The 20,000-nt window shown below is 38.2% G+C and overlaps 1 protein-coding gene across 16 annotated transcripts in view; it reads right to left on the reverse strand.

Moving 5' to 3' along the window:
• Window positions 1–596: 596 nt before the first annotated feature.
• LOC127862990 (A disintegrin and metalloproteinase with thrombospondin motifs 19-like) overlaps window positions 597–20,000 on the reverse strand; it is a 27,732-nt gene continuing 8,328 nt past the window's right edge. The window contains exons 5-22 of one of the 16 annotated variants that reach the window (XM_052402289.1): window positions 18,718–18,876; window positions 17,940–17,998; window positions 16,626–16,714; window positions 16,106–16,199; window positions 15,192–15,269; window positions 14,681–14,838; window positions 14,240–14,401; window positions 12,038–12,229; window positions 11,309–11,441; window positions 10,742–10,852; window positions 10,383–10,422; window positions 9,666–9,935; window positions 9,127–9,315; window positions 8,427–8,774; window positions 7,886–8,074; window positions 7,345–7,533; window positions 6,806–6,994; window positions 597–742 (exon numbers count right to left, since the gene is read on the reverse strand). In XM_052402289.1, coding sequence (XP_052258249.1) covers window positions 717–742; window positions 6,806–6,994; window positions 7,345–7,533; window positions 7,886–8,074; window positions 8,427–8,774; window positions 9,127–9,315; window positions 9,666–9,935; window positions 10,383–10,422; window positions 10,742–10,852; window positions 11,309–11,441; window positions 12,038–12,229; window positions 14,240–14,401; window positions 14,681–14,838; window positions 15,192–15,269; window positions 16,106–16,199; window positions 16,626–16,714; window positions 17,940–17,998; window positions 18,718–18,876 — 2,675 coding nt within the window. In that variant the 3' untranslated portion in view covers window positions 597–716. The remainder of the gene's footprint in view (window positions 743–6,805; window positions 6,995–7,344; window positions 7,534–7,885; window positions 8,075–8,426; window positions 8,775–9,126; window positions 9,316–9,665; window positions 9,936–10,382; window positions 10,423–10,741; window positions 10,853–11,308; window positions 11,442–12,037; window positions 12,230–14,239; window positions 14,402–14,680; window positions 14,839–15,191; window positions 15,270–16,105; window positions 16,200–16,625; window positions 16,715–17,939; window positions 17,999–18,717; window positions 18,877–20,000) is intronic. The other 15 variants (XM_052402294.1, XM_052402291.1, XM_052402295.1 and 12 more) reach the window with 15 other exon arrangements.

Here is a 20,000-nt window from a genome sequence, read left to right on the forward strand (position 1 = left end):
ATTTTCGATTTGTGGTTGGTAAGTCAATTGGCAAGCAAATGGACAAAAAGAACTCTTTGTACATGTATCACCCACATCATGTGCTTGCCATTATCGAGCAAGGTAATAAGTTGGAGTATATCAAAACTGTTTTTTACAAAACACATTTCACACTATTTTAGTGATAGGGCTTTGTCTTAACCAATTTAAGCCTTGTGGACTCTCCCATCCTTCTAAATTGGATCAATTTATTTCCAAAATTAGGGATGTCTAGTATATTTATTTCTATATTTAGAATATTTCTTACATAAATTCATTTAAGCAAACAGCGCAGACCCAGATGAGACGCCGCATAATGCGGCGTCTCATCTGGGTCTACGCTGTTTGCCAGAGCCTTTTTTCTAGACGCTAGGCATAAATGGGTTATTTTATATCTAAACGATTGCCCAAAAACAATATTTGGTAGGAGATTCCATACGCATTATTAAGATTTTGTTGCATATCATAATAATGAAAATATTGTTCAATAAGACCTCATTGTCACACAATCATGTCATTGGAGATATTTTTGTGTTCACAGTTGTCTACAAAATTAATAGTGAACTCATAATAACACGTTCGAAGATGCGTTGTTTATTAGGAAGAAAATATATAAGTATAAATTTATGTCACAAAGACAGAATATAAAAAGAAAAAGAAATATGTTGTGTCCGTGGTCATAACGCCGGATTTCGCAATTATTTCTTGTAGTAAATGCCGTTTACTGAAAAAAGAGAAAAAGATAATATATTTTTTTAAAGATCTTATCAGTTCAAATAAGATCAAATCATTATCAATAAAAGATTGTTCAAACATGTTCGATCGAAGAGATGGTCAAACACTGTTATATTGTTATTTATTCTTTATTCCTTTATTCACTTTTAAGACATGTTTCAATTATAAAAATCAGAATATTCTTGAAGCGGAACATCCTAATGAAAGACACAACTCTGAGCTGAAGCGAATTCCTATCTAGATTTCCAATCTATGTATTGACATATGTTCACTATTTGCTGAGAAAAGAAACAAGCAGAATGCAGTAAAAATCTAATTAAATAGTGGATCATTACAACAAGACATTTGGCTAGTTTACAAACTTCCGCTTTGCCATGAAGGTGCATGTAAGGTCTCATGGCAATCTGTTGAGTAAATGCATGTAAATAGATTTGTATTGAAACAATTTTTTATAAATAAAATTCATTTTAATAATTAAATACTTACCTGCTATCCCTAGCTATACCTTCCCAGGTGGGTTAGCTTCTCCAGAAATCTTCAAGTGCCGGAATTCGGCCACCTCTCCTACTGAAACAGATCAGGTTAAGCATAGTACAATGTAACCTAACCGGAAATCAAGGACCGTAACTCATCTTACTTTTCAAATTAATTATGAAAATATAAAACGATGGGCGGGGTTCGGAGTGGGGACTTACCGATAGCAGGTAAGTATTTAATTATTAAAATGAATTTTATTTAAAAATAAAATGTTTTAATATCATAAATAATTACCTGCTATCCCTAGCTGATTTTGTAGCTATGGTGGGAGGTTCTCGTATATTTTCCCATCACAGCAAAAAAAACTATTATCAGGTTTCTCAGCCAGAGATATTCGCAATATGTCCTCATACAATCTTCGTTAGTACTATATTGTACGTAGTTTCTGGATAGAACGAGTACATTACGCCATGGAAGAAACTACTGATTAAGCAACCACAAGAGGACCCAATCTATATAAATTGTCCTGATGGCAATCAAGAGAACGAAGATAGAATGAGGAAAAGGTGGTCGGATTCATCCAAAAAGCAGCTTGAAGCACTTCAGAAAGTGGAACATTATTAATATACGCCCACGAAGCCGAAAGAGTTCTTAAATCGTGCGGTCTAATCTTAAAAAGGGATAAATCCCTAGATAAGAGTAATGAAAACGCCTTCTTAATAGTCGAGGCTACCCAACGATAATTCGAAGCTTCAGACACATCCCCCCTTTTAATGGAATGAAAAGTCTCTTACGAGACCCTCGAATAGACTTTACTCTTAAGATAGAATTTTAACGTCCTGACTGGGTAAAGAATTATATCATTATCATCTTCATGTCCACAAATATAGAAAGATTTGGAACTTTGACGGGTTATAAGCCATAAAGGGGAATTGATTATAAGCAAGGAATCCTGGCTAACATAACAAAATTACAGATCCGAATGGTAAAAACCATAATTAGACGAAAAACAGTCTTAAAATATATATTGGGACTGTTAATAAGCATGATGAAACAAAGGTTCATAGGAAGCTCATTAAGCAACCCAACAACTCAAGCCAAACCTATTAAGAAGATAACTGAACGAAAAACATAATGTTGACGTTTCATAGCTAGGATCAGTATAAATATGTCTCTCTGAGATATGAAATTGACCTGTGAAGAAGTTTCCTGAAAATAATTGTACAGGAGACTACAAAAAAAGTCGAAAAATCATAATCCCATGATTCATTAATTAGTTTCCATGTAATTATGGAACCAACTCACCAAGAAGGCAAGATATTTACAGTTATGTAAAGTGGACGAATGTATAACAATCGCACACCCTGCTGGATCGATTTCTGTGAAATGCATTATTGACGTTTTTCAGTATCAAACTGCGATCTACGATCGCATTACGATTACTATTAGCGTTCGATGATAAACAACGTTTTCCGATTAACTTTGCATACACATCCACGCCATTGTAAACATAATGCTGCGCATGCGCAAATTATATTCCATTAAATCCAACGGAAAATAATTCGACAGAAAGAACTGCAAGACAAAACGTCCATCAGGGCGTTGAGACGACCTGGTATGTGTAAGACGATAGAGAATTTTCTTGCAAAGAATGAAAAAGTTCCTGGTTTCCAGACACAAAGAGTGATAAAATGTTCACCTCTGTGTCTGGAAGTAAAGAACGACCGATGTGTGCTAGTTGAAACGTCGGTTTATCGTCGTTTCATCTAATCCCCGTTTCGTCTAACTTATCGGTAATACCAGATGTGAAGTCTTTCGTCAAACCGATGAGGTCAGTTCGTCTATGTGGGAATTTGTATTGTTATCTGATTTACACTATGGCCTTCGTTTGCAATTGCTAACTAGAGTAATTATTAAAGACGTTATTTAATCAAAAGCACGCGTGGCTTGTGTTGTGAGTTGTTTGGTATCACAGCTTTTGAGTTGTTGTTCGCACATCGGTGTTTTGGGGTATAAATAAAATGTTTCACAAAAGAATAGTCACAACAGATGTGTTGTCTGTTGACACCATACACAAGAGTCTCGAAAATGTGACTGGAAAATAGATACAGCTAGAAAGACCGTTCTCATTTCTAGATTGTTGATATGTAGATGTGATTCCTGATGAGACCACAACCCCGAAACTGTTAGAATGAGTGGTTACATATGAACACCATACCCATCCTTGATCGCGTCCGTCATAAGATACAAAGACGGTTGCGGAGGAAGAAGGGGCACTCCTGTCAGAGAGTCTACTCGTCTAGCCACCATTGAAGATGTGGTATTAACTCCGGAAGAATTGGAATCTGTGATAACATATTGTCCGGAAACCATTTCCAACAAACTGACAGGTTTGTAGCTTCTAGTCCGTTCATTATGTTAGGATCAGATAAATCCTAAGGCACATTCCACAGTTCTCCTAGTTTGGAATGTCTATTAGCTGATTCCAACGATTGAAATACTGGTAAGACAGTAGAACCAATAGGAAGGCGTGTATCAATGCGAGAAGCATCATTAACAAGTCTGTTGGAATCAATATTAATGACTATTTTCCGTGACGTCTGTAGTCCTTGACCAATACCATCGAGCATAAACCGGCTGACGGTTGTCACCATATGGTCTGATATTGATCAACTTTGTAAAGAAGTTAGCATAGAAAGATCTCCATCATGCCCTATACCCGGTGAATGATGTTGCCATTCTCGTCCATAGAAAGTGGTAGGAATGATAGGATTATCCTCCGATATCGAATAATGACAATCCGCAAAGTCAACACACTGATAATTAAAGCCGGAAATAGACGGTGAATTATCAGAAGTGACAGGTACATAATTCCAAAGGAATCTTGAACCATGTGTCACGCATAGACGGTATAGCAGCCGGGGGTTCCGACTAGGAATAGAAGTAGATGCCCTCGGTGCAGCCGTTGTGGTGAGATGAACACCAGAATAGAAGAGCTGTGAAATCGGATCAGTCACTGCAACATGTGTTAACATCATAATGGAAACTGGTGCATAGGGTATGGCGACATTACAATCAGAAATAGAATAGTAATGTGACCGGTCATAAAAGTCGGAACGACAATGCTTCAATAAGCTTGTCTACGACCTTTATTCCTGTAATGCCGTGATCTAGAACAGCTACGATGGCGAGAGCTAGAACGGCTACGACGGTAATAACGTATCCTCGAGTATCGTTTCCGTGATGATCGATGATGATCATAACGATGACGTGAATGAGGACTGCTCGATGAATAAGAGCGTGTACCTCTATCATCGGAAATAGTCGACGACGAATGTGCATTCGACGACGAAGATGTGTAATAGTCCGATGAAGAAGAAGAATGTCTGTTTCTGATCGTTGACCGGTGACCAGCAGCTGTTGACCGGTTAATAATCAGTGCATGTTGACCGGTGTACGGTGACCGGTCAGTATGACCGGTGACTGGTGACCGGTGTTTGTGACGAATGTTGATCGGTGACCGGTGACCGGACCGGTCAATGTTGACCGGTGACAGGTGGTTTTGACCGGTGACCGGACCGGTCCCCGGTGACCGGAGACCGGTGAGTCTGACCGGTGACCGGTGGTTTTGACCGGTGACCGGACCGGTCCCCGGTGACCGGTGGGTCTGACCGGTGACCGGACCGGTCAGTGGTGACCGGTGACCGGTAAGTCTGACCGGTGACCGGACCGGTCCCCGGTGACCGGTCGTTGTCCGGACCGGTCCCCGGTGACCGGTCGTTGTCCGGACCGGTCCCCGGTGACTGGTCCGGTACCCGGTGACGTACTGGTCATGAAATGACCACCGTAATCACCGGATAATGACCGCATGGCGGATGCCATTTGGTCTCGCATTGGTCGATGTCCTTGACCAATGCCATCAGGCAAAGACCGACTGACGGTTGTCGCCATAAGGTCTGATGTTGATCGACTTTGAAAAGTACGGTCGCCATCCTGCCTGATACCCGGTGACTGATGTCTGCAATGCGTCATCTGTGTTCTTCAAAGTCACCGGGTATTATTCCACTCTTGTATCTGCGACCATCGTGTATTCGATGATATGAAAGACAAGAGCAAAACATATTCGACAATAAAACTGGTCACGGACCAGATTATCATACGGTACATAAAATCATGTTTTGCCCATAATAAAAATAATTAGCATTCTCTAATTATTATTGTAAAAGAGAAAGTCAATAGTACCTATATTACGATTGCAGAAGATCGTAAATTAAAGTTAAATTTAAAAACAGATTGTCATATGGAAAGTAAAATCATTGCACACAATGGCAAATGATCAACATTCTGTCATTGTATGAAAGAAAACCTATGCACGATCTTGACCAATGCCGTCATGACTGATGCTGCAATAGATCATCTGACGTCTGGTGTAACGTCATCGGAAATTTCTCATCTGATGAAGATTCATCTGTACGTTTTCTGCAAGAAACGTTCTGCGACGGATTTCTTTCTGCCACGTCGCATCGTCTTACGCACTACAAACAGAGAATTTACGTTCACAGGAACAATTAGTGCATACTAAACAAGTCTTGTGGGAATCCCACGAAGCCTTAATATGCCTATACAAACATCTAGTTTGTAAACTCATTCTTATTCTGAAAGTAGAAAAAGAAGAGAATCCGCGTAAGAAAATGTAAAAAGAACAACATAACTGAAATAATCAGTTAAACACAATATTTACAATGTACAAACGTGTCAATAAGTTGTTGACAAATCTCACGAAATCCTCGTGCTCAAATCATGAGCAGATGGAAAAACCCGGAAAAAGTGAAAAGCAATGAATTATCAACAAAATAATTTACAAGAAAGATTTCTGAATGAAGCAGAAACGATAAATTATACAATTCATCAATTTCAAACCCAATCCAACACGCAGAATTGAACTAAAAGTCCAAATTTAAAGCCGATAAAAAAGGGCGATCTGCACAGTGTGTGTTGTCCAGAAAAATAAGATGAGTTACGGTTCTTGATTTCCGGTTAGTTTACATTGTACTATGCTTAACCTGATCTGTTTCAGTAGGAGAGGTGGCCGAATTCCGGCACTTGAAGATTTCTGGAGAAGCTAACCCACATGGGAAGGTATAGCTAGGGATAGCAGGTAATTATTTATGAAATTAAAATAATGTTTTGCTGTTTTAATTGTCCTTAATCTGAGATAAAACATTGAAGAGGATCATCCAATGTTTATGAATAACCATTTGAAGGAAAGAAGTTTCTCATGAATTCCAAAAGAGATAACCCGAACAAGCACGTCTATATTAAATTAACATTGTCAAATATTTTCAAACCTCTTATTGCAAGGCGAATAACTTCAAGCACAGAAGTAGATACATTCCTCTTGCTAATTAATAACTTTACACATTTAAGTAATTTGAACCTGTCATTGCTGAAAAAAGTCCGTATAAGAACGAGGAAATGGACACAAACGTTCCCCTTTTTCCGGGGGGGGGGGGTAGCCTACTGAGACTCGGGGAGGGGGTGCAGGGGGGGGGTGAACTCTGTAAAAGTATCTCACCATAGCACATGACGCAGCATCCGTCCTGCCACGAGGGATCGTAACACCAGTCCTCAGGATCGTAGTCGTACTCATTTTTGAGGAAGGCGCTAAATTCTTCACACGACCAGTCGTACAAGCCTGTATTGGTGCAGCCTTCCGGAATGCCGCTCAGTGTCGTAGTCGGCCTAGTCGTCGTGGTGCTGTTTTCTGTAACAATCGCAGATTTTTTAATGATTAATTATCTATCTCTTGAAGCGGTAAATTATCGGAACATAATTTTTGAAAACATCATCTACAAGGTGATAAAAAGAGCTTTATTTTTACTTTCGATGCCAAAGTGTGACTTCGTGAAAATGTTAATCTAACAAATTCAAAATGGCTTCAGTTTAGTCTTTTTGAATGTGTTCTATTATGAACAATTGCACTGCGCCTTTAACTATCATTGAATGCATAAAGTTTGAATTTAATCATATAATTATTTATTTTAATGACTAGGAACCAACAACTGAAGAAAAACGAATATCTTGCAAATAATGTAGCAGGTAAAGGTATCTCACCATAACACATGACGCAGCATCTGTCCTGCCACGAGGGATCGTAACACCAGTCCTCAGGATCTAAGTCGTACTCATTTTTGAAGAAGGCGCTTATTTCTTCACACGACCAGTCGTACAAGCCTGTATTGGTGCAGCCTTCCGGAATGCCGCTCAGTGTCGTAGTCGGCCTAGTCGTCGTGGTGCTGTTTTCTGTAACAATCGCAGATTTTTTAATGATTAATTATCTATCTCTTGAAGCGGTAAATTATCGGAACATAATTTTTAAAAACATCATCTACAAGAGGTGATAAAAAGAGCTTTATTTTTACTTTCGATGCCAAAGTGTGACTTCGTGAAAATGTTAATCTAACAAATCCAAGATGGCTTCAGTTTAGTCTTTTTGAATGTGTTCTATTATGAACAATTGCACTGCGCCTTTAACTATCATTGAATGCACAACGTTTCAATTTAATCATATAATTATTTATTTTAATGACGAGGAACCAACAACTGAAGAAAAACGAATATCTTGCAAATAATGTAGCAGGTAAAGGTATCTCACCATAACACATGACGCAGCATCTGTCCTGCCACGAGGGATCGTAACACCAGTCCTCAGGATCTAAGTCGTACTCATTTTTGAAGAAGGCGCTTATTTCTTCACACGACCAGTCGTACAAGCCTGTATTGGTGCAGCCTTCCGGAATGCCGCTCAGTGTCGTAGTCGGCCTAGTCGTCGTGGTGCTGTTTTCTGTAACAATCGCAGATTTTTTAATGATTAATTATCTATTTCTGGAAGCGGTAAATTATCGGAACATACTTTTTGAAAACATCATCTACAAGAGGTGATAAAAAGAGCTTTATTTTTACTTTCGATGCCAAAGTGTGACTTCGTGAAAATGTTAATCTAACAAATCCAAGATGGCTTCAGTTTAGTCGTTTTGAATGTGTTTTATTATGAACAATTGCACTGCGCCTTTAACTATCATTGAATGCATGAAGTTTCAATTTAATCATATGATTATTTCTTTTAATGACGAGGAACCAACAACTGAAGAAAAACGAATATCTTGCAAATAATGTAGCAGGTAAAGGTATCTCACCATAGCACATGACGCAGCATCTGTCCTGCCACGAGGGATCGTAACACCAGTCCTCAGGATCGTAGTCGTACTCATTTTTGAAGAAGGCGCTTATTTCTTCACACGACCAGCCGTACAAGCCTGTATTGGTGCAGCCTTCCGGAATGCCGCTCAGTGTCGTAGTCGGTCTAGTCGTCGTGGTCGGCGTAGTTCTCGTCGTGGTCGGCCTAGTCGTCGTGGGACGCGTAGTTATCGTAGTTGTCGGCTTAGTCGTCGTTGACGGCGTGGTTCTCGTCGTGGTCGACATAGTGGTTGTTATGGTGGGCGCTCTTGACGTCGTGGTCGGTTTAATCGTAGTGGTGCTGTTTTCTGTAACAATCGCAGATTTTTTAATGATTAATTATCTATCTCTTGAAGCGGTAAATTATCGGAACATAATTTTTGAAAACATCATCTACAAGAGGTGATAAAAAGAGCTTTATTTTTACTTTCGATGCCAAAGTGTGACTTCGTGAAAATGTTTATCTAACAAATCCAAGATGGCTTCAGTTTAGTCTTTTTGAATGTGTTCTATTATGAACAATTGCACTGCGCCTTTAACTATCATTGAATGCATAAAGTTTCAATTTAATCATATAATTATTTATTTTAATGACTATGAACCAACAACTGAAGAAAAACGAATATCTTGCAAATAATGTAGCAGGTAAAGGTATCTCACCATAGCACATGACGCAGCATCTGTCCTGCCACGAGGGATCGTAACACCAGTCCTCAGGATCGTAGTCGTACTCATTTTTGAAGAAGGCGCTTATTTCTTCACACGACCAGTCGTACAAGCCTGTATTGGTGCAGCCTTCCGGAATGCCGCTCAGTGTCGTAGTCGGCCTAGTCGTCGTGGTGCTGTTTTCTGTAACAATCGCAGATTTTTTAATGATTAATTATCTATCTCTTGAAGCGGTAAATTATCGGAACATAATTTTTGAAAACATCATCTACAAGGTGATAAAAAGAGCTTTATTTTTACTTTCGATGCCAAAGTGTGACTTCGTGAAAATGTTAATCTAACAAATTCAAAATGGCTTCAGTTTAGTCTTTTTGAATGTGTTCTATTATGAACAATTGCACTGCGCCTTTAACTATCATTGAATGCATAAAGTTTGAATTTAATCATATAATTATTTATTTTAATGACTAGGAACCAACAACTGAAGAAAAACGAATATCTTGCAAATAATGTAGCAGGTAAAGGTATCTCACCATAACACATGACGCAGCATCTGTCCTGCCACGAGGGATCGTAACACCAGTCCTCAGGATCTAAGTCGTACTCATTTTTGAAGAAGGCGCTTATTTCTTCACACGACCAGTCGTACAAGCCTGTATTGGTGCAGCCTTCCGGAATGCCGCTCAGTGTCGTAGTCGGTCTAATGGTCGTTGACGGCGTGGTTCTCGTCGTGGTCGACATAGTGGTTGTTATGGTGGGCGCTCTTGACGTCGTGGTCGGTTTAATCGTAGTGGTGCTGTTTTCTGTGACAATCGCAGATTTTTTAATGATTAATTATCTATCTCTGGAAGCGGTAAATTATCGGAACATAATTTTTGAAAACATCATCTACAAGAGGTGATAAAAAGAGCTTTATTTTTACTTTCGATGCCAAAGTGTGACTTCGTGAAAATTTTAATCTAACAAATTCAAAATGGCTTCAGTTTAGTCTTTTTGAATGTGTTTTATTATGAACAATTGCACTGCGCCTTTAACTATCATTGAATGCATAAAGTTTCAATTTAATCATATAATTATTTATTTTAATGACGAGGAACCAACAACTGAAGAAAAACGAATATAGTGTAAAAAATAAAGCAGGATTTAACAGTCTATGTCTATGTACAAACTACAAACAGACGAAAGACCAGCTGAATCCACTGTAGCCACCTTTCATTTTTTAAAGAGGTATCCAATCGTCATTTGCTTACCTGACGTTTCTTTAGAGACACATTTTCCCTCTTTGCACCACTTAAACATAATCGATATATCCAGATAAATAATAATTAAGTTAACAGAAACTAGATATATGAACTACTTCAAATCAGTAATAACTTTATAAAACATAACTTATGTTTCTATTTTATACAAGTTTTTCTAAACTACTTTAAGTTTTAATATCGCACTTCATTATCATACACAATTTCTTGAAATTTTCCGGTAAAATAAAATTGAAAATGGACCGGTACATTTGACTATGATCAGGTATCTTAAAATAATAAATATGGGCGTTCACTTTCTCTTTTAAGATCATGGAATCAAAGCTCTGAGCGTATATTTGAATTCCTACCTTGTTCAGAGAAGGATCGTCGCACGGTGTGCCTCGGGCGGCAGCAATATCATAACAAAAACCATCATGAAAACATGACATGTGCAGGCATATCCGCGGGTTTGTGGCCGACTAATAAATAACAATAATAATAATCGTTATAATAATAATAATGATGATGATAATGATGATGATGATGATGAAAATGCTGCTGATGATGGTGATGAAAATGCTGCTGCTGATGATGATGAAGAGGTGAAGGAGGAGGTGAAGAATCTTGTTGATGATGATCATGTTGATACTGATGATCATGATCATGATAATTATTAAGATGATGAAGATAATGCTGACGATGATGCGGACAATGATGCTGTTGATGCGGATGATTCTGATGCCCATTAATATGTTGACGATTATACTTGTTGTGGCTGCTGTAATGACGATGGGGTGGTGCTTTTGTAGTGAAAGGGGCGATGGTTGTTTTGTTTAGGTTCATAATGGTGCTAGTTTTACAAGTTAAGAGGTATACTCCATTTCCGGTGTTAATTTAAACAGTATTACACCGTTATATCCTCTATTATACCTTACCTGACCGCATCCCAATCTCGAATGTATTCCATATTCGAGCTGACATTGTTCTGTTGGCGAGTAAAGCTCACCGGGTTGCTTGGTCGAGTGGATTTTGTACTCGTCCGTGGCGTCTACGGAGTCCAGCAGGCAGCTTCAAAGAACGGTACAGCTATGAGCCGCGTTCCAGAAATATCATTATCGAATTCGCTTATTGTTAACATAAATCGGCGTAAGTTTAATATGTTCATTCTTTTCCTAGGTCAGATTAGCCGATGCAAGTGGTTTACATGGTTTAATTGCACACAGCGTAAAAGCATCTGAATGCTTTGATTTGGTTGATTTAATTCGAATAGTTGAATGGTTGATTGGGAAGTTAACACAGGTAGGTACACTTTTTGCAAAATATATAAGCAGACATTTGTAAAAGTGATAACAAGTTATTTATTTTTGTTATCGCAATAAATTATCCTCCATTAAATTTTAGTTTCCAAATTGCTTTAAATCATTAAACATCGATTCAACTTTTCAATATAAGGCATCGTGTTATTGCCTTAAAATCAAACCACTATGAAGCGCCATTAATGTGTGACTTATTTAATTGAGTCTGTCTGCGTTGGACCAATACTGGCACTAAAGTGTCTTACCGGACATGATGGTCCGGTGAATAGATATCATTTCGCTTGTATTTAATACACTCCGACTGTAACATTTGTTTCATCATGATGTTCTTTACATGTATTGACTCACTTGTTAGTACCCAGAGACTTGATGTAATTTTTAAACTGCTTTACGGAGCATGTCGAGAAGCGCCAGGGGTTCACCGTGTACGCATCGCTGCTACTGAATGAGGACACAATCGGGGCCATGATGAACTTTGAGTTTGCGGAACAAGCCGAGGCGACGTCAACACTTCTTTCGCCGTCATGATAGGAACCGAGGCTGCAATCAAAAACTGCATGCATTAACACCAATGCGCTATGCTTTAAAGGTTGCACAATCCTGACTTTTAGCTCGGCTGTTTTCGGAAAAAAACAGAGGTATTGTCATAGCCAGCTCGTCGTCCGCCGTCCGCCGTCCGGCGTCCGCCGTGCTAAAACCTTGACATTTTCCTTTAACATCAAAGTGCTTCCACCTACAACTTTGAAACTTCATATGTAGATGCACCTTGATGAGTTCTACACGCCACACCCATTTTTGGGTCACTGGGTCAAAGGTCAAGGTCACTGTGACCTCTAAAAAATAATTCTGATAAGCTTTCGCAGCCGAGCGTGGCACCCGTTTTGCGGTGATCTTGTTACATATATATAACAATATAGAAAATATTGCGAGGTCGCCGTGGTGTAATGGATACGATGTCCGCCTAGCGACCGGGAAGTCACGGGTTCGATCCCCACCGTCGGAGCGTTCATGGGATCTCCACCAAAGACAACAAGTACTGGTTCTAGGCTTAGGATATGGACTCGAGAGCCTTAGGCTTTCGATGCAATCGAGCGAAAATAAATACGTATTATCATATAGCAAATAGTTGACGCTGAATGTCACTATGTTAAAGAGGGCTTTTCACAGATTTTGGCATGTATTGAAGTTTGTCATTAAATGCTTTATATTGATAAATGTAACAATGTTTATAAAAAGTTCCATTAAAAAAAGAATAAAAGTATCGCAGGGGTGGGTATTAGTGTATCCCAGGGATGGGAATTAGGGTATCCCAGGGATGGGTATTAAGCAATCTCCACGCAGAGTTGTCGTTCCTTGCTCTCACATACAACTCTGCGAAATGCTCAGCTTGCCATTTTGCCTATGAAATAGGTAAAACCGAACAAACGCATTCAATGTATATTTGATTGGATATTTAAGATCGCATGCATTCAATTAAGAAATATGACTTTTAAATGTACGATAAATCGTGCAAAAACTTGCGAGTTTTAATGCAACTTTTTGCAACTATTTTATTGCGCATTTACGCAGACGGAATCATTCCACGCACATCACAAATGTAAACAATTGAACATAATTTTTATTGAGTGACGTTAGGAATTGCTTCGACGTGTGTATGAATGTTGGTTTCTTTACATAAAAAACCCCATATCAATTTTATAATAATGATTTAAGACTGATATAAGATATCATGGTGAGATGATTTTCTTTAATGCAGTGAATGCAATGTAACCGTCGTGCAAGAGATTGTTTAGTATACTGTACACAGAGGTGAATGTAATGTAACCATCGTGCAAGAGATTGGGTATTAGGGTATCCCAGGGATTGGTATTAGTGTATCCCAGGAATGGGTATTAGGGTATCCCAGGGATGGGTTTTAGTGTATCCCAGGGATGGGTATTAAGTAAGAAAGAACCACTGATCCCCAGAGTAAAAGTCTATCGCTAAGACCACTCGGCCATTCTTGCTCATACGATTGATGATGAATTTTATACTAAATATAAGCTATCCCCGTAGTTTCTTAAAATATTACAACAGTAGAACATCAAAATATGCATATACTGGATATTTTTGAGCATGGTAAATATTCAGTATTACTGTTTCCTCACAAGTAGGATCACTACAACGCAAATTTGCGAAACTGAAACAAATATTTTTATTTGTCAATTTACGAAAACGTTAAAAGACCTCTTTAAGTTACCATTGATGTATTTGAACTATTTTGAAGTCATTTATTAGCGTGTGCTTTTGTAGTTATTGAGTGAAGTTATATCCTGAATAAACATTAACTGTCTAGTAAGTAAACATACCCATGCCTGTGCGCCTCCAAGTGGGAGGAGGAAAAGGCCTATACGAGTCTTTGTAAAACAGCGTAGAAAGCCGGCGGCAGCAAACGAGAGATGACGTTTTAAATGTGCAGTTTATTAAAATGCACTCTTATACACAGGTATACATCTACAAGTTTATTGATCAAAAGAACATACATGCACCCATTTAAGTATATGAACTTACTTATGTCCTAATTCGTGCGCAGCGACACTGGTCGTTGTGAAGTAGTCGTCGTCCTCTTGGATGGACACACGATTTCTGTTACATACGCCGTTCATCCAGGCCATCCCTATCACGCCGTACGATCTCTCTCCCCAATCTTCGTCAGTCGAGTATATGTCGTATCTACGAGATTTTATACAAGGTACACTAATCAATGCATATCTAGTTGTTGTTGTTTCTGAACGACCGATTTCATTACAACAAAAACAATACTATACGTTTATGTGTTCATCAGTTGCTAGTACACATATTATACTAAGTTAAAAGTTATCTGTCTCTTCTACGAGCATGTCTGGTTTGCCTTGTTACCAATGCCTGGTTCGATTTAACGCATATAATTGATATGTTAAGTCACGACATACTCGGTTAACACAATTGCGTGATCATTAAGTCACGACATACTCGGTAAACACCATAGCGTGATCATTATCGGGTGTGCCAGAGAGACCAGCAAGCCAACCGGCCAGTTGTTTGAGGTAGAAGTAACCATCTGCAACCTCCCTCCCCTCAACCGTCTCCACCGTTTGAGCATTCGGTAACGGATTGTTGGCAGCAATCGTCTGCAAAAACCATCCAGACACTTGTTCATATATAAGCTAAATAGATACATCAAATATTGGCAATATTACACACTTAACACAACAAAATATCAGCATTGAGTAAATAAAAAATTATGTATTTAATCATCGCGTCTATGGATATTCATAATTTGAAAATAATAAATAATGCCATGCTGTGGAATCCCAAAGCTTCCAATAGTACCTGGATTTGGGCTCATATGCCTCTGTTGCTGATGCTACTGATGCTACGCTATTACATTTTTAAATTGAAAAATAAATTGCTGATTATGGGGATGAAAGCCAATAAAACATAAATTATAAAGCTCCAAGAATCTTAAGTCTTTCAATCCTACCTTGTAAAAGATGATTCCAGTCATAGACACGTAAATATTCAACTCAGGATCTTCGATGCTTTCATAGCGAAGACTCATCTAAAATGGCACCAGAATTGTGTTTACTGTTGGTTAAGGCGAACATCACTATCAGATATAATATACACATGTCAATAAAATATGTGATACATTGTGTTTTTGTAGCACTATAGATAAAATAAACCCGTATACATGTTTGTGAATCGTGTAATGCGCCTCAGAAAACGGATGTTAATATACCAAATAATTTAATAATAGTCTGGTTATTAATATTCCAGCTTTAAAAGAGTGCAACTTCGTGTTCATCCTAATTCATGATTGGCGCAAATTGTTGTTGAACTTTGCATGAACGCACATAGAATAAAAAACATTATTAACATATTTTTTCAAAGTTATTATTTTCTTAAAAGAAATGTTACGACAGTTAATATAGTGTATGAAAATACCGGTAACATATATCACAAGGCAATATAACAATACATTTCCCCTGAGCATTCACGAGTAAATTTGTATAATTACGTATATGAAGGAGTTAATTAGGTAGACATGGATCTGTGGTAACGAATTGGCTTCACGATCCGTGAATAGCAAAGTTCAAGTCGCATTCGCATCAGACTTATATTTCAGTGTTCGCATTAGACGTTTTACACAGGTGCAGTGTGTTACGTGCCACCGCGCTCTACAAAACATGATAAGTCAATCATTTCTGGAATGGAGCGTCTCCTGCCATCAGTAACATTAATATAATACCATAAGGGCGAGGTCATATGGAAAAGATCCCGATGTAATCCAGACGTTCTACTACGACAACAACGTGCACATATTCACAAACACGCACGCGCACACGCCCTATCTATCCTACAAACACGCACGCACACACGCCCTATATATCCTACCCCGTTAATGATGTGAGAGAAACGCTTCCGGATGAACAACTCAGTTGCCTGCTCCTTAGTCACTGTTGCTGTGTCAACAGCTTTTGCGTAGTACCTGCAATAGTCAACAGAAACTGGCTTAGACAGGTACGTCGAATACCAGCAATATATGAATGCTTGGTGAAAAATTATTGGCATCGTAAGTCCAGAAAAATGCTTTACGAAATAGAATATTGGGATGAAAATTATCATTTATCAACTGCATATTGCTCGATCGTTGCAACAATGCTACGCAAATGTAATTAGCTGAACGAAAAACCAAACATTAAAGTAATACTATGGCATAACACCACAAAAGTACAATGTCTGATTCAGTTATTAATTGCATACATTCCTCTCAAAGTAGAGCTTTTGTTTGGTTATATTACTTTTTTTTTTAAATCTTATCAGCCTATGTATAAGGGAACTTCATGCCTTATTCAATAGTTAAGAGCCTTTCTAAATAAAGAACAATTTACGAGCAAGACCCTGTACATCATACTTTTTCCAGACGGAAGGGTCGACTCCGACAAGTATTTCCAGGGCGTACGTGTTGGTTGATTGTCTCTTCTGACGATGAAGATGAAGTTTCTGTGATTGAAACACATAATATATCATTTTAATACTCCTTTGAAATGGTAGAAATTTCTGAAATATACTTTTGAGGATACAGTGAGTTATGGAACATTCATCAGGCATACACAACAAAAGAAACGTGATAGCACATGATTATAACACATTAAACACGGATTTAAGCAAGACACGTGTCCATATGGCATACCGCTTTTATGGCCAAATTGGTCGTTTGACCTTTTAGTGTGAAGTTGGTCTTAAAGGTTGGGAGACTTGTACAAGCGACAAGCCTTATCATGCTGGTGGTCATTTGTGGTTTTTTAAGTGCATGATAAAAACGGTTACAGTCCGGAGCAGCTTTTTATCGCCACATTGCACCTTTGATATATCAGTGTAACCTTGACATTAAAGGGACGGGCGTAACACGCAACACATTCTCTAATGATGGTTAAAGGGACTTGTTCAAAGATTTTGGCATAATTTGAAATGTGTCATCGGAAGCTTTAAATTGATAATGATAAACATCGAAACAAAAAAATCCCAGTATAAAACAAGATAAAACATAAATAGAGAGATAAATATGCACCCAAACCTGAGCTCGAACCATTGATCCTTTGAGTAAAAGTGTAACGCTTTTACCACTCCGTGCTAATATACATTATATGGAATTTTATACTTTAAATATGAAATCCAGGTAGTGTCACGAAATATAACGATAGCAACAAAACTTTACAAATTATTCAATCGTTTCGCGTTTGTAACGCTTCATAATTTTCAGGTTGTTAAATCGTAAAAAGATGCATACAATGAATATTTTAGAGCAAGGTAACTGTTAAGTATTATTGTTACATCGAAAATAACATAACTACAAGGACAATTTGCAAATCTGAAACGATTGTTTTCAATTTTGTCGATTTTCCCAACCGTGAACAGATCCCTTTAATTAACATTTGTGCCAAGTTTTTTATAATACATCAATGTATGGTCAACTTTAAAGCTGCGACATGTATTTTCAGCCGGACACGTCGGACGCCCGTAAATGTACAGAGGTACAGGGAGACAGTGCGACTTGTATGCTACTTGTTTATAGGCAATAAATACAATTATATAGAAGCTTGTTCAGTATGAATAAGACCCAACGTCGTACGATGCAAAACTACATGGTAATATCAATAAATCATGCTTTCATATACACGTTTAAAGCAATGTTTTATTTTTTAATAAAATGAACCATTTTTATCACCTCTGTAAAGGCATCCAACTCGCTCTTCATCAGAAGTTGTCGTAATTCGTTGGCAAGCTCTGAAACCACCCACGCGACATACATTTACAACTATTCATTCAAGTAAAATAAATTTCAAACAAATCGCATATATCCAATTTTCCTTTAAAGTCTTCGAAAAATACCGTGTACAATGCTATTGATAATTTTTTATACATTTTTTATTTATCATTGATATACTTATTTGCCAATTATTTGTGATACGATAAATGGTGTCCATCTGAAACTATTTCTGATTTCTATCTTTAACTACTGCATAAACATACACGAAAGTATTGTCTGTTTTTGAAACTGTCATACATGTGCAGTTGTAGCTTTATTGGTGTCTGATATGTATGCATCTGAAACTGCATGTATATCGTGCATCGCTTGTAATTTGTCGGTAATACAATTTTAACTATATCTGTAATTAACTTCAAACGTTCTCGCTTTTTCGCTTGGAACTATATCGGATTTGCAAGTGGAACTATGTCAGATATACGCTTTGAACAAAATCAGATATACCCGTGAAACTCTTGGATATGCTATTAAAAATTTCTCGGACATACACTTTGAATTCACTTGGATATAAATGTACACGTTGACATGTAAAGTCATAAACGTGAAACTATCTCGAATAAACACTTGAATATGAACTTCAAAATTTATCTGGAAAAATGGAACTATATAAAATGTGCACTTGGAAATATATCGTGCATGCATACGATTAAATTTGTCTGAAAACAAAGTCACTACTTGCCTTTTTCAACAAGTTTACTAATGACCCCAGAGTTATCACGACCAGGTTCGGGCTTGGTAGGGTAAGGGCGCATATCGTCACCAAAGTTCTGATTGGTCGTATCAGCCGGGTTGCTAGGCGGTAGTGGAGCGTCTATGTAGCTAGGAAGTACTGGGGTGTCTGATAAATATCATTTTTGTTTTCAAGAGAGTACACCTGCGAAAAATATGACATTTTTTAAAAGAAAGTATTTTTCCAGTTTTTTTTACTGTTTTAAGTTGCACATTCAGTCGGTAACAATAATAGGTTATCTGGTTAATTTTGGTAAAGTGTGTCATCCCAATTATTTAAAACCATAAAGCATATGTAACTAGAAATGGCGCGGCAGAGGCCGACGCGTATCCCCACGCCGAATGTTTGACCTAGGTGTGCCCCAGGGTTGGTAATGGGGCCATGCATAGCTGAGATTGACCGTATTGTCATAAGAGAAGTTCATCATCAATTAGAAGTGAATTGGTGTAGAAATGAAGAAGTTATAGTAAAAGGCAATTTTGGGTGGGTGTGACATATGTGGGCAGGGCGCCCCAGGGTTGGTAATTGTGCCATGCATAGTTGAGATTGACCGTATTGTCATAAGAGAAGTTCAGTATCAATTTGAAGTGAATCGGTGTAGAAAAGAAGAAATTATAGTAAAAGGCAATTTTGGGTGGGTGTGGTCTATGTGGGCGGGGCGCCCCAGGGTTGGTAATGGTGCCATGCATAGTTGAGATTGACTGTATTGTCATAAGAGAAGTTCAATATCAATTTGAAGTGAATCGGTGTAGAAATGAAGAAATTATAGTAAAGGCAATTTTGGGTGGGTGTGGTCTATGTGGGCGGGGCCCCAGGGTTGGTTATGGGGCCATGCATAGTTGAGATTAACCCTAATGTCATAAGAGAAGTTCAGTATCAATTTGAAGTGAATCCGTGTAGAAATGAAAAAATTATAGTAAATGGATTTTTTTGGTGGGTGTGGCCTATGTGGGCGGGCGACCCAGGGTTGGGATTGGGGCCATGCATAGTTGAGATTGACCCTAATGTCATAACAAAAGTTCAGTATCAATTTGAAGTGAATCCGTGTAGAAATGAAAAAAATATAGTAAATGGAAATTTTTGGTGGGTGTGGCCTATGTGGGCGGGGCGCCCCAGGGTTGGGAATGGGGCCATGCATGGTTGAGATTGACCGTATTGTCATAAGAGAGGTCCAGTATCAATTTGAAGTGAATCGGTGTAGTAATAAAGAAGTAAATGTAAAATAACCTAAA

This window comes from Dreissena polymorpha, chromosome 16, assembly GCF_020536995.1.
Source record: "Dreissena polymorpha isolate Duluth1 chromosome 16, UMN_Dpol_1.0, whole genome shotgun sequence".
Classification (NCBI taxonomy): Eukaryota; Metazoa; Mollusca; class Bivalvia; order Myida; family Dreissenidae; genus Dreissena; species Dreissena polymorpha.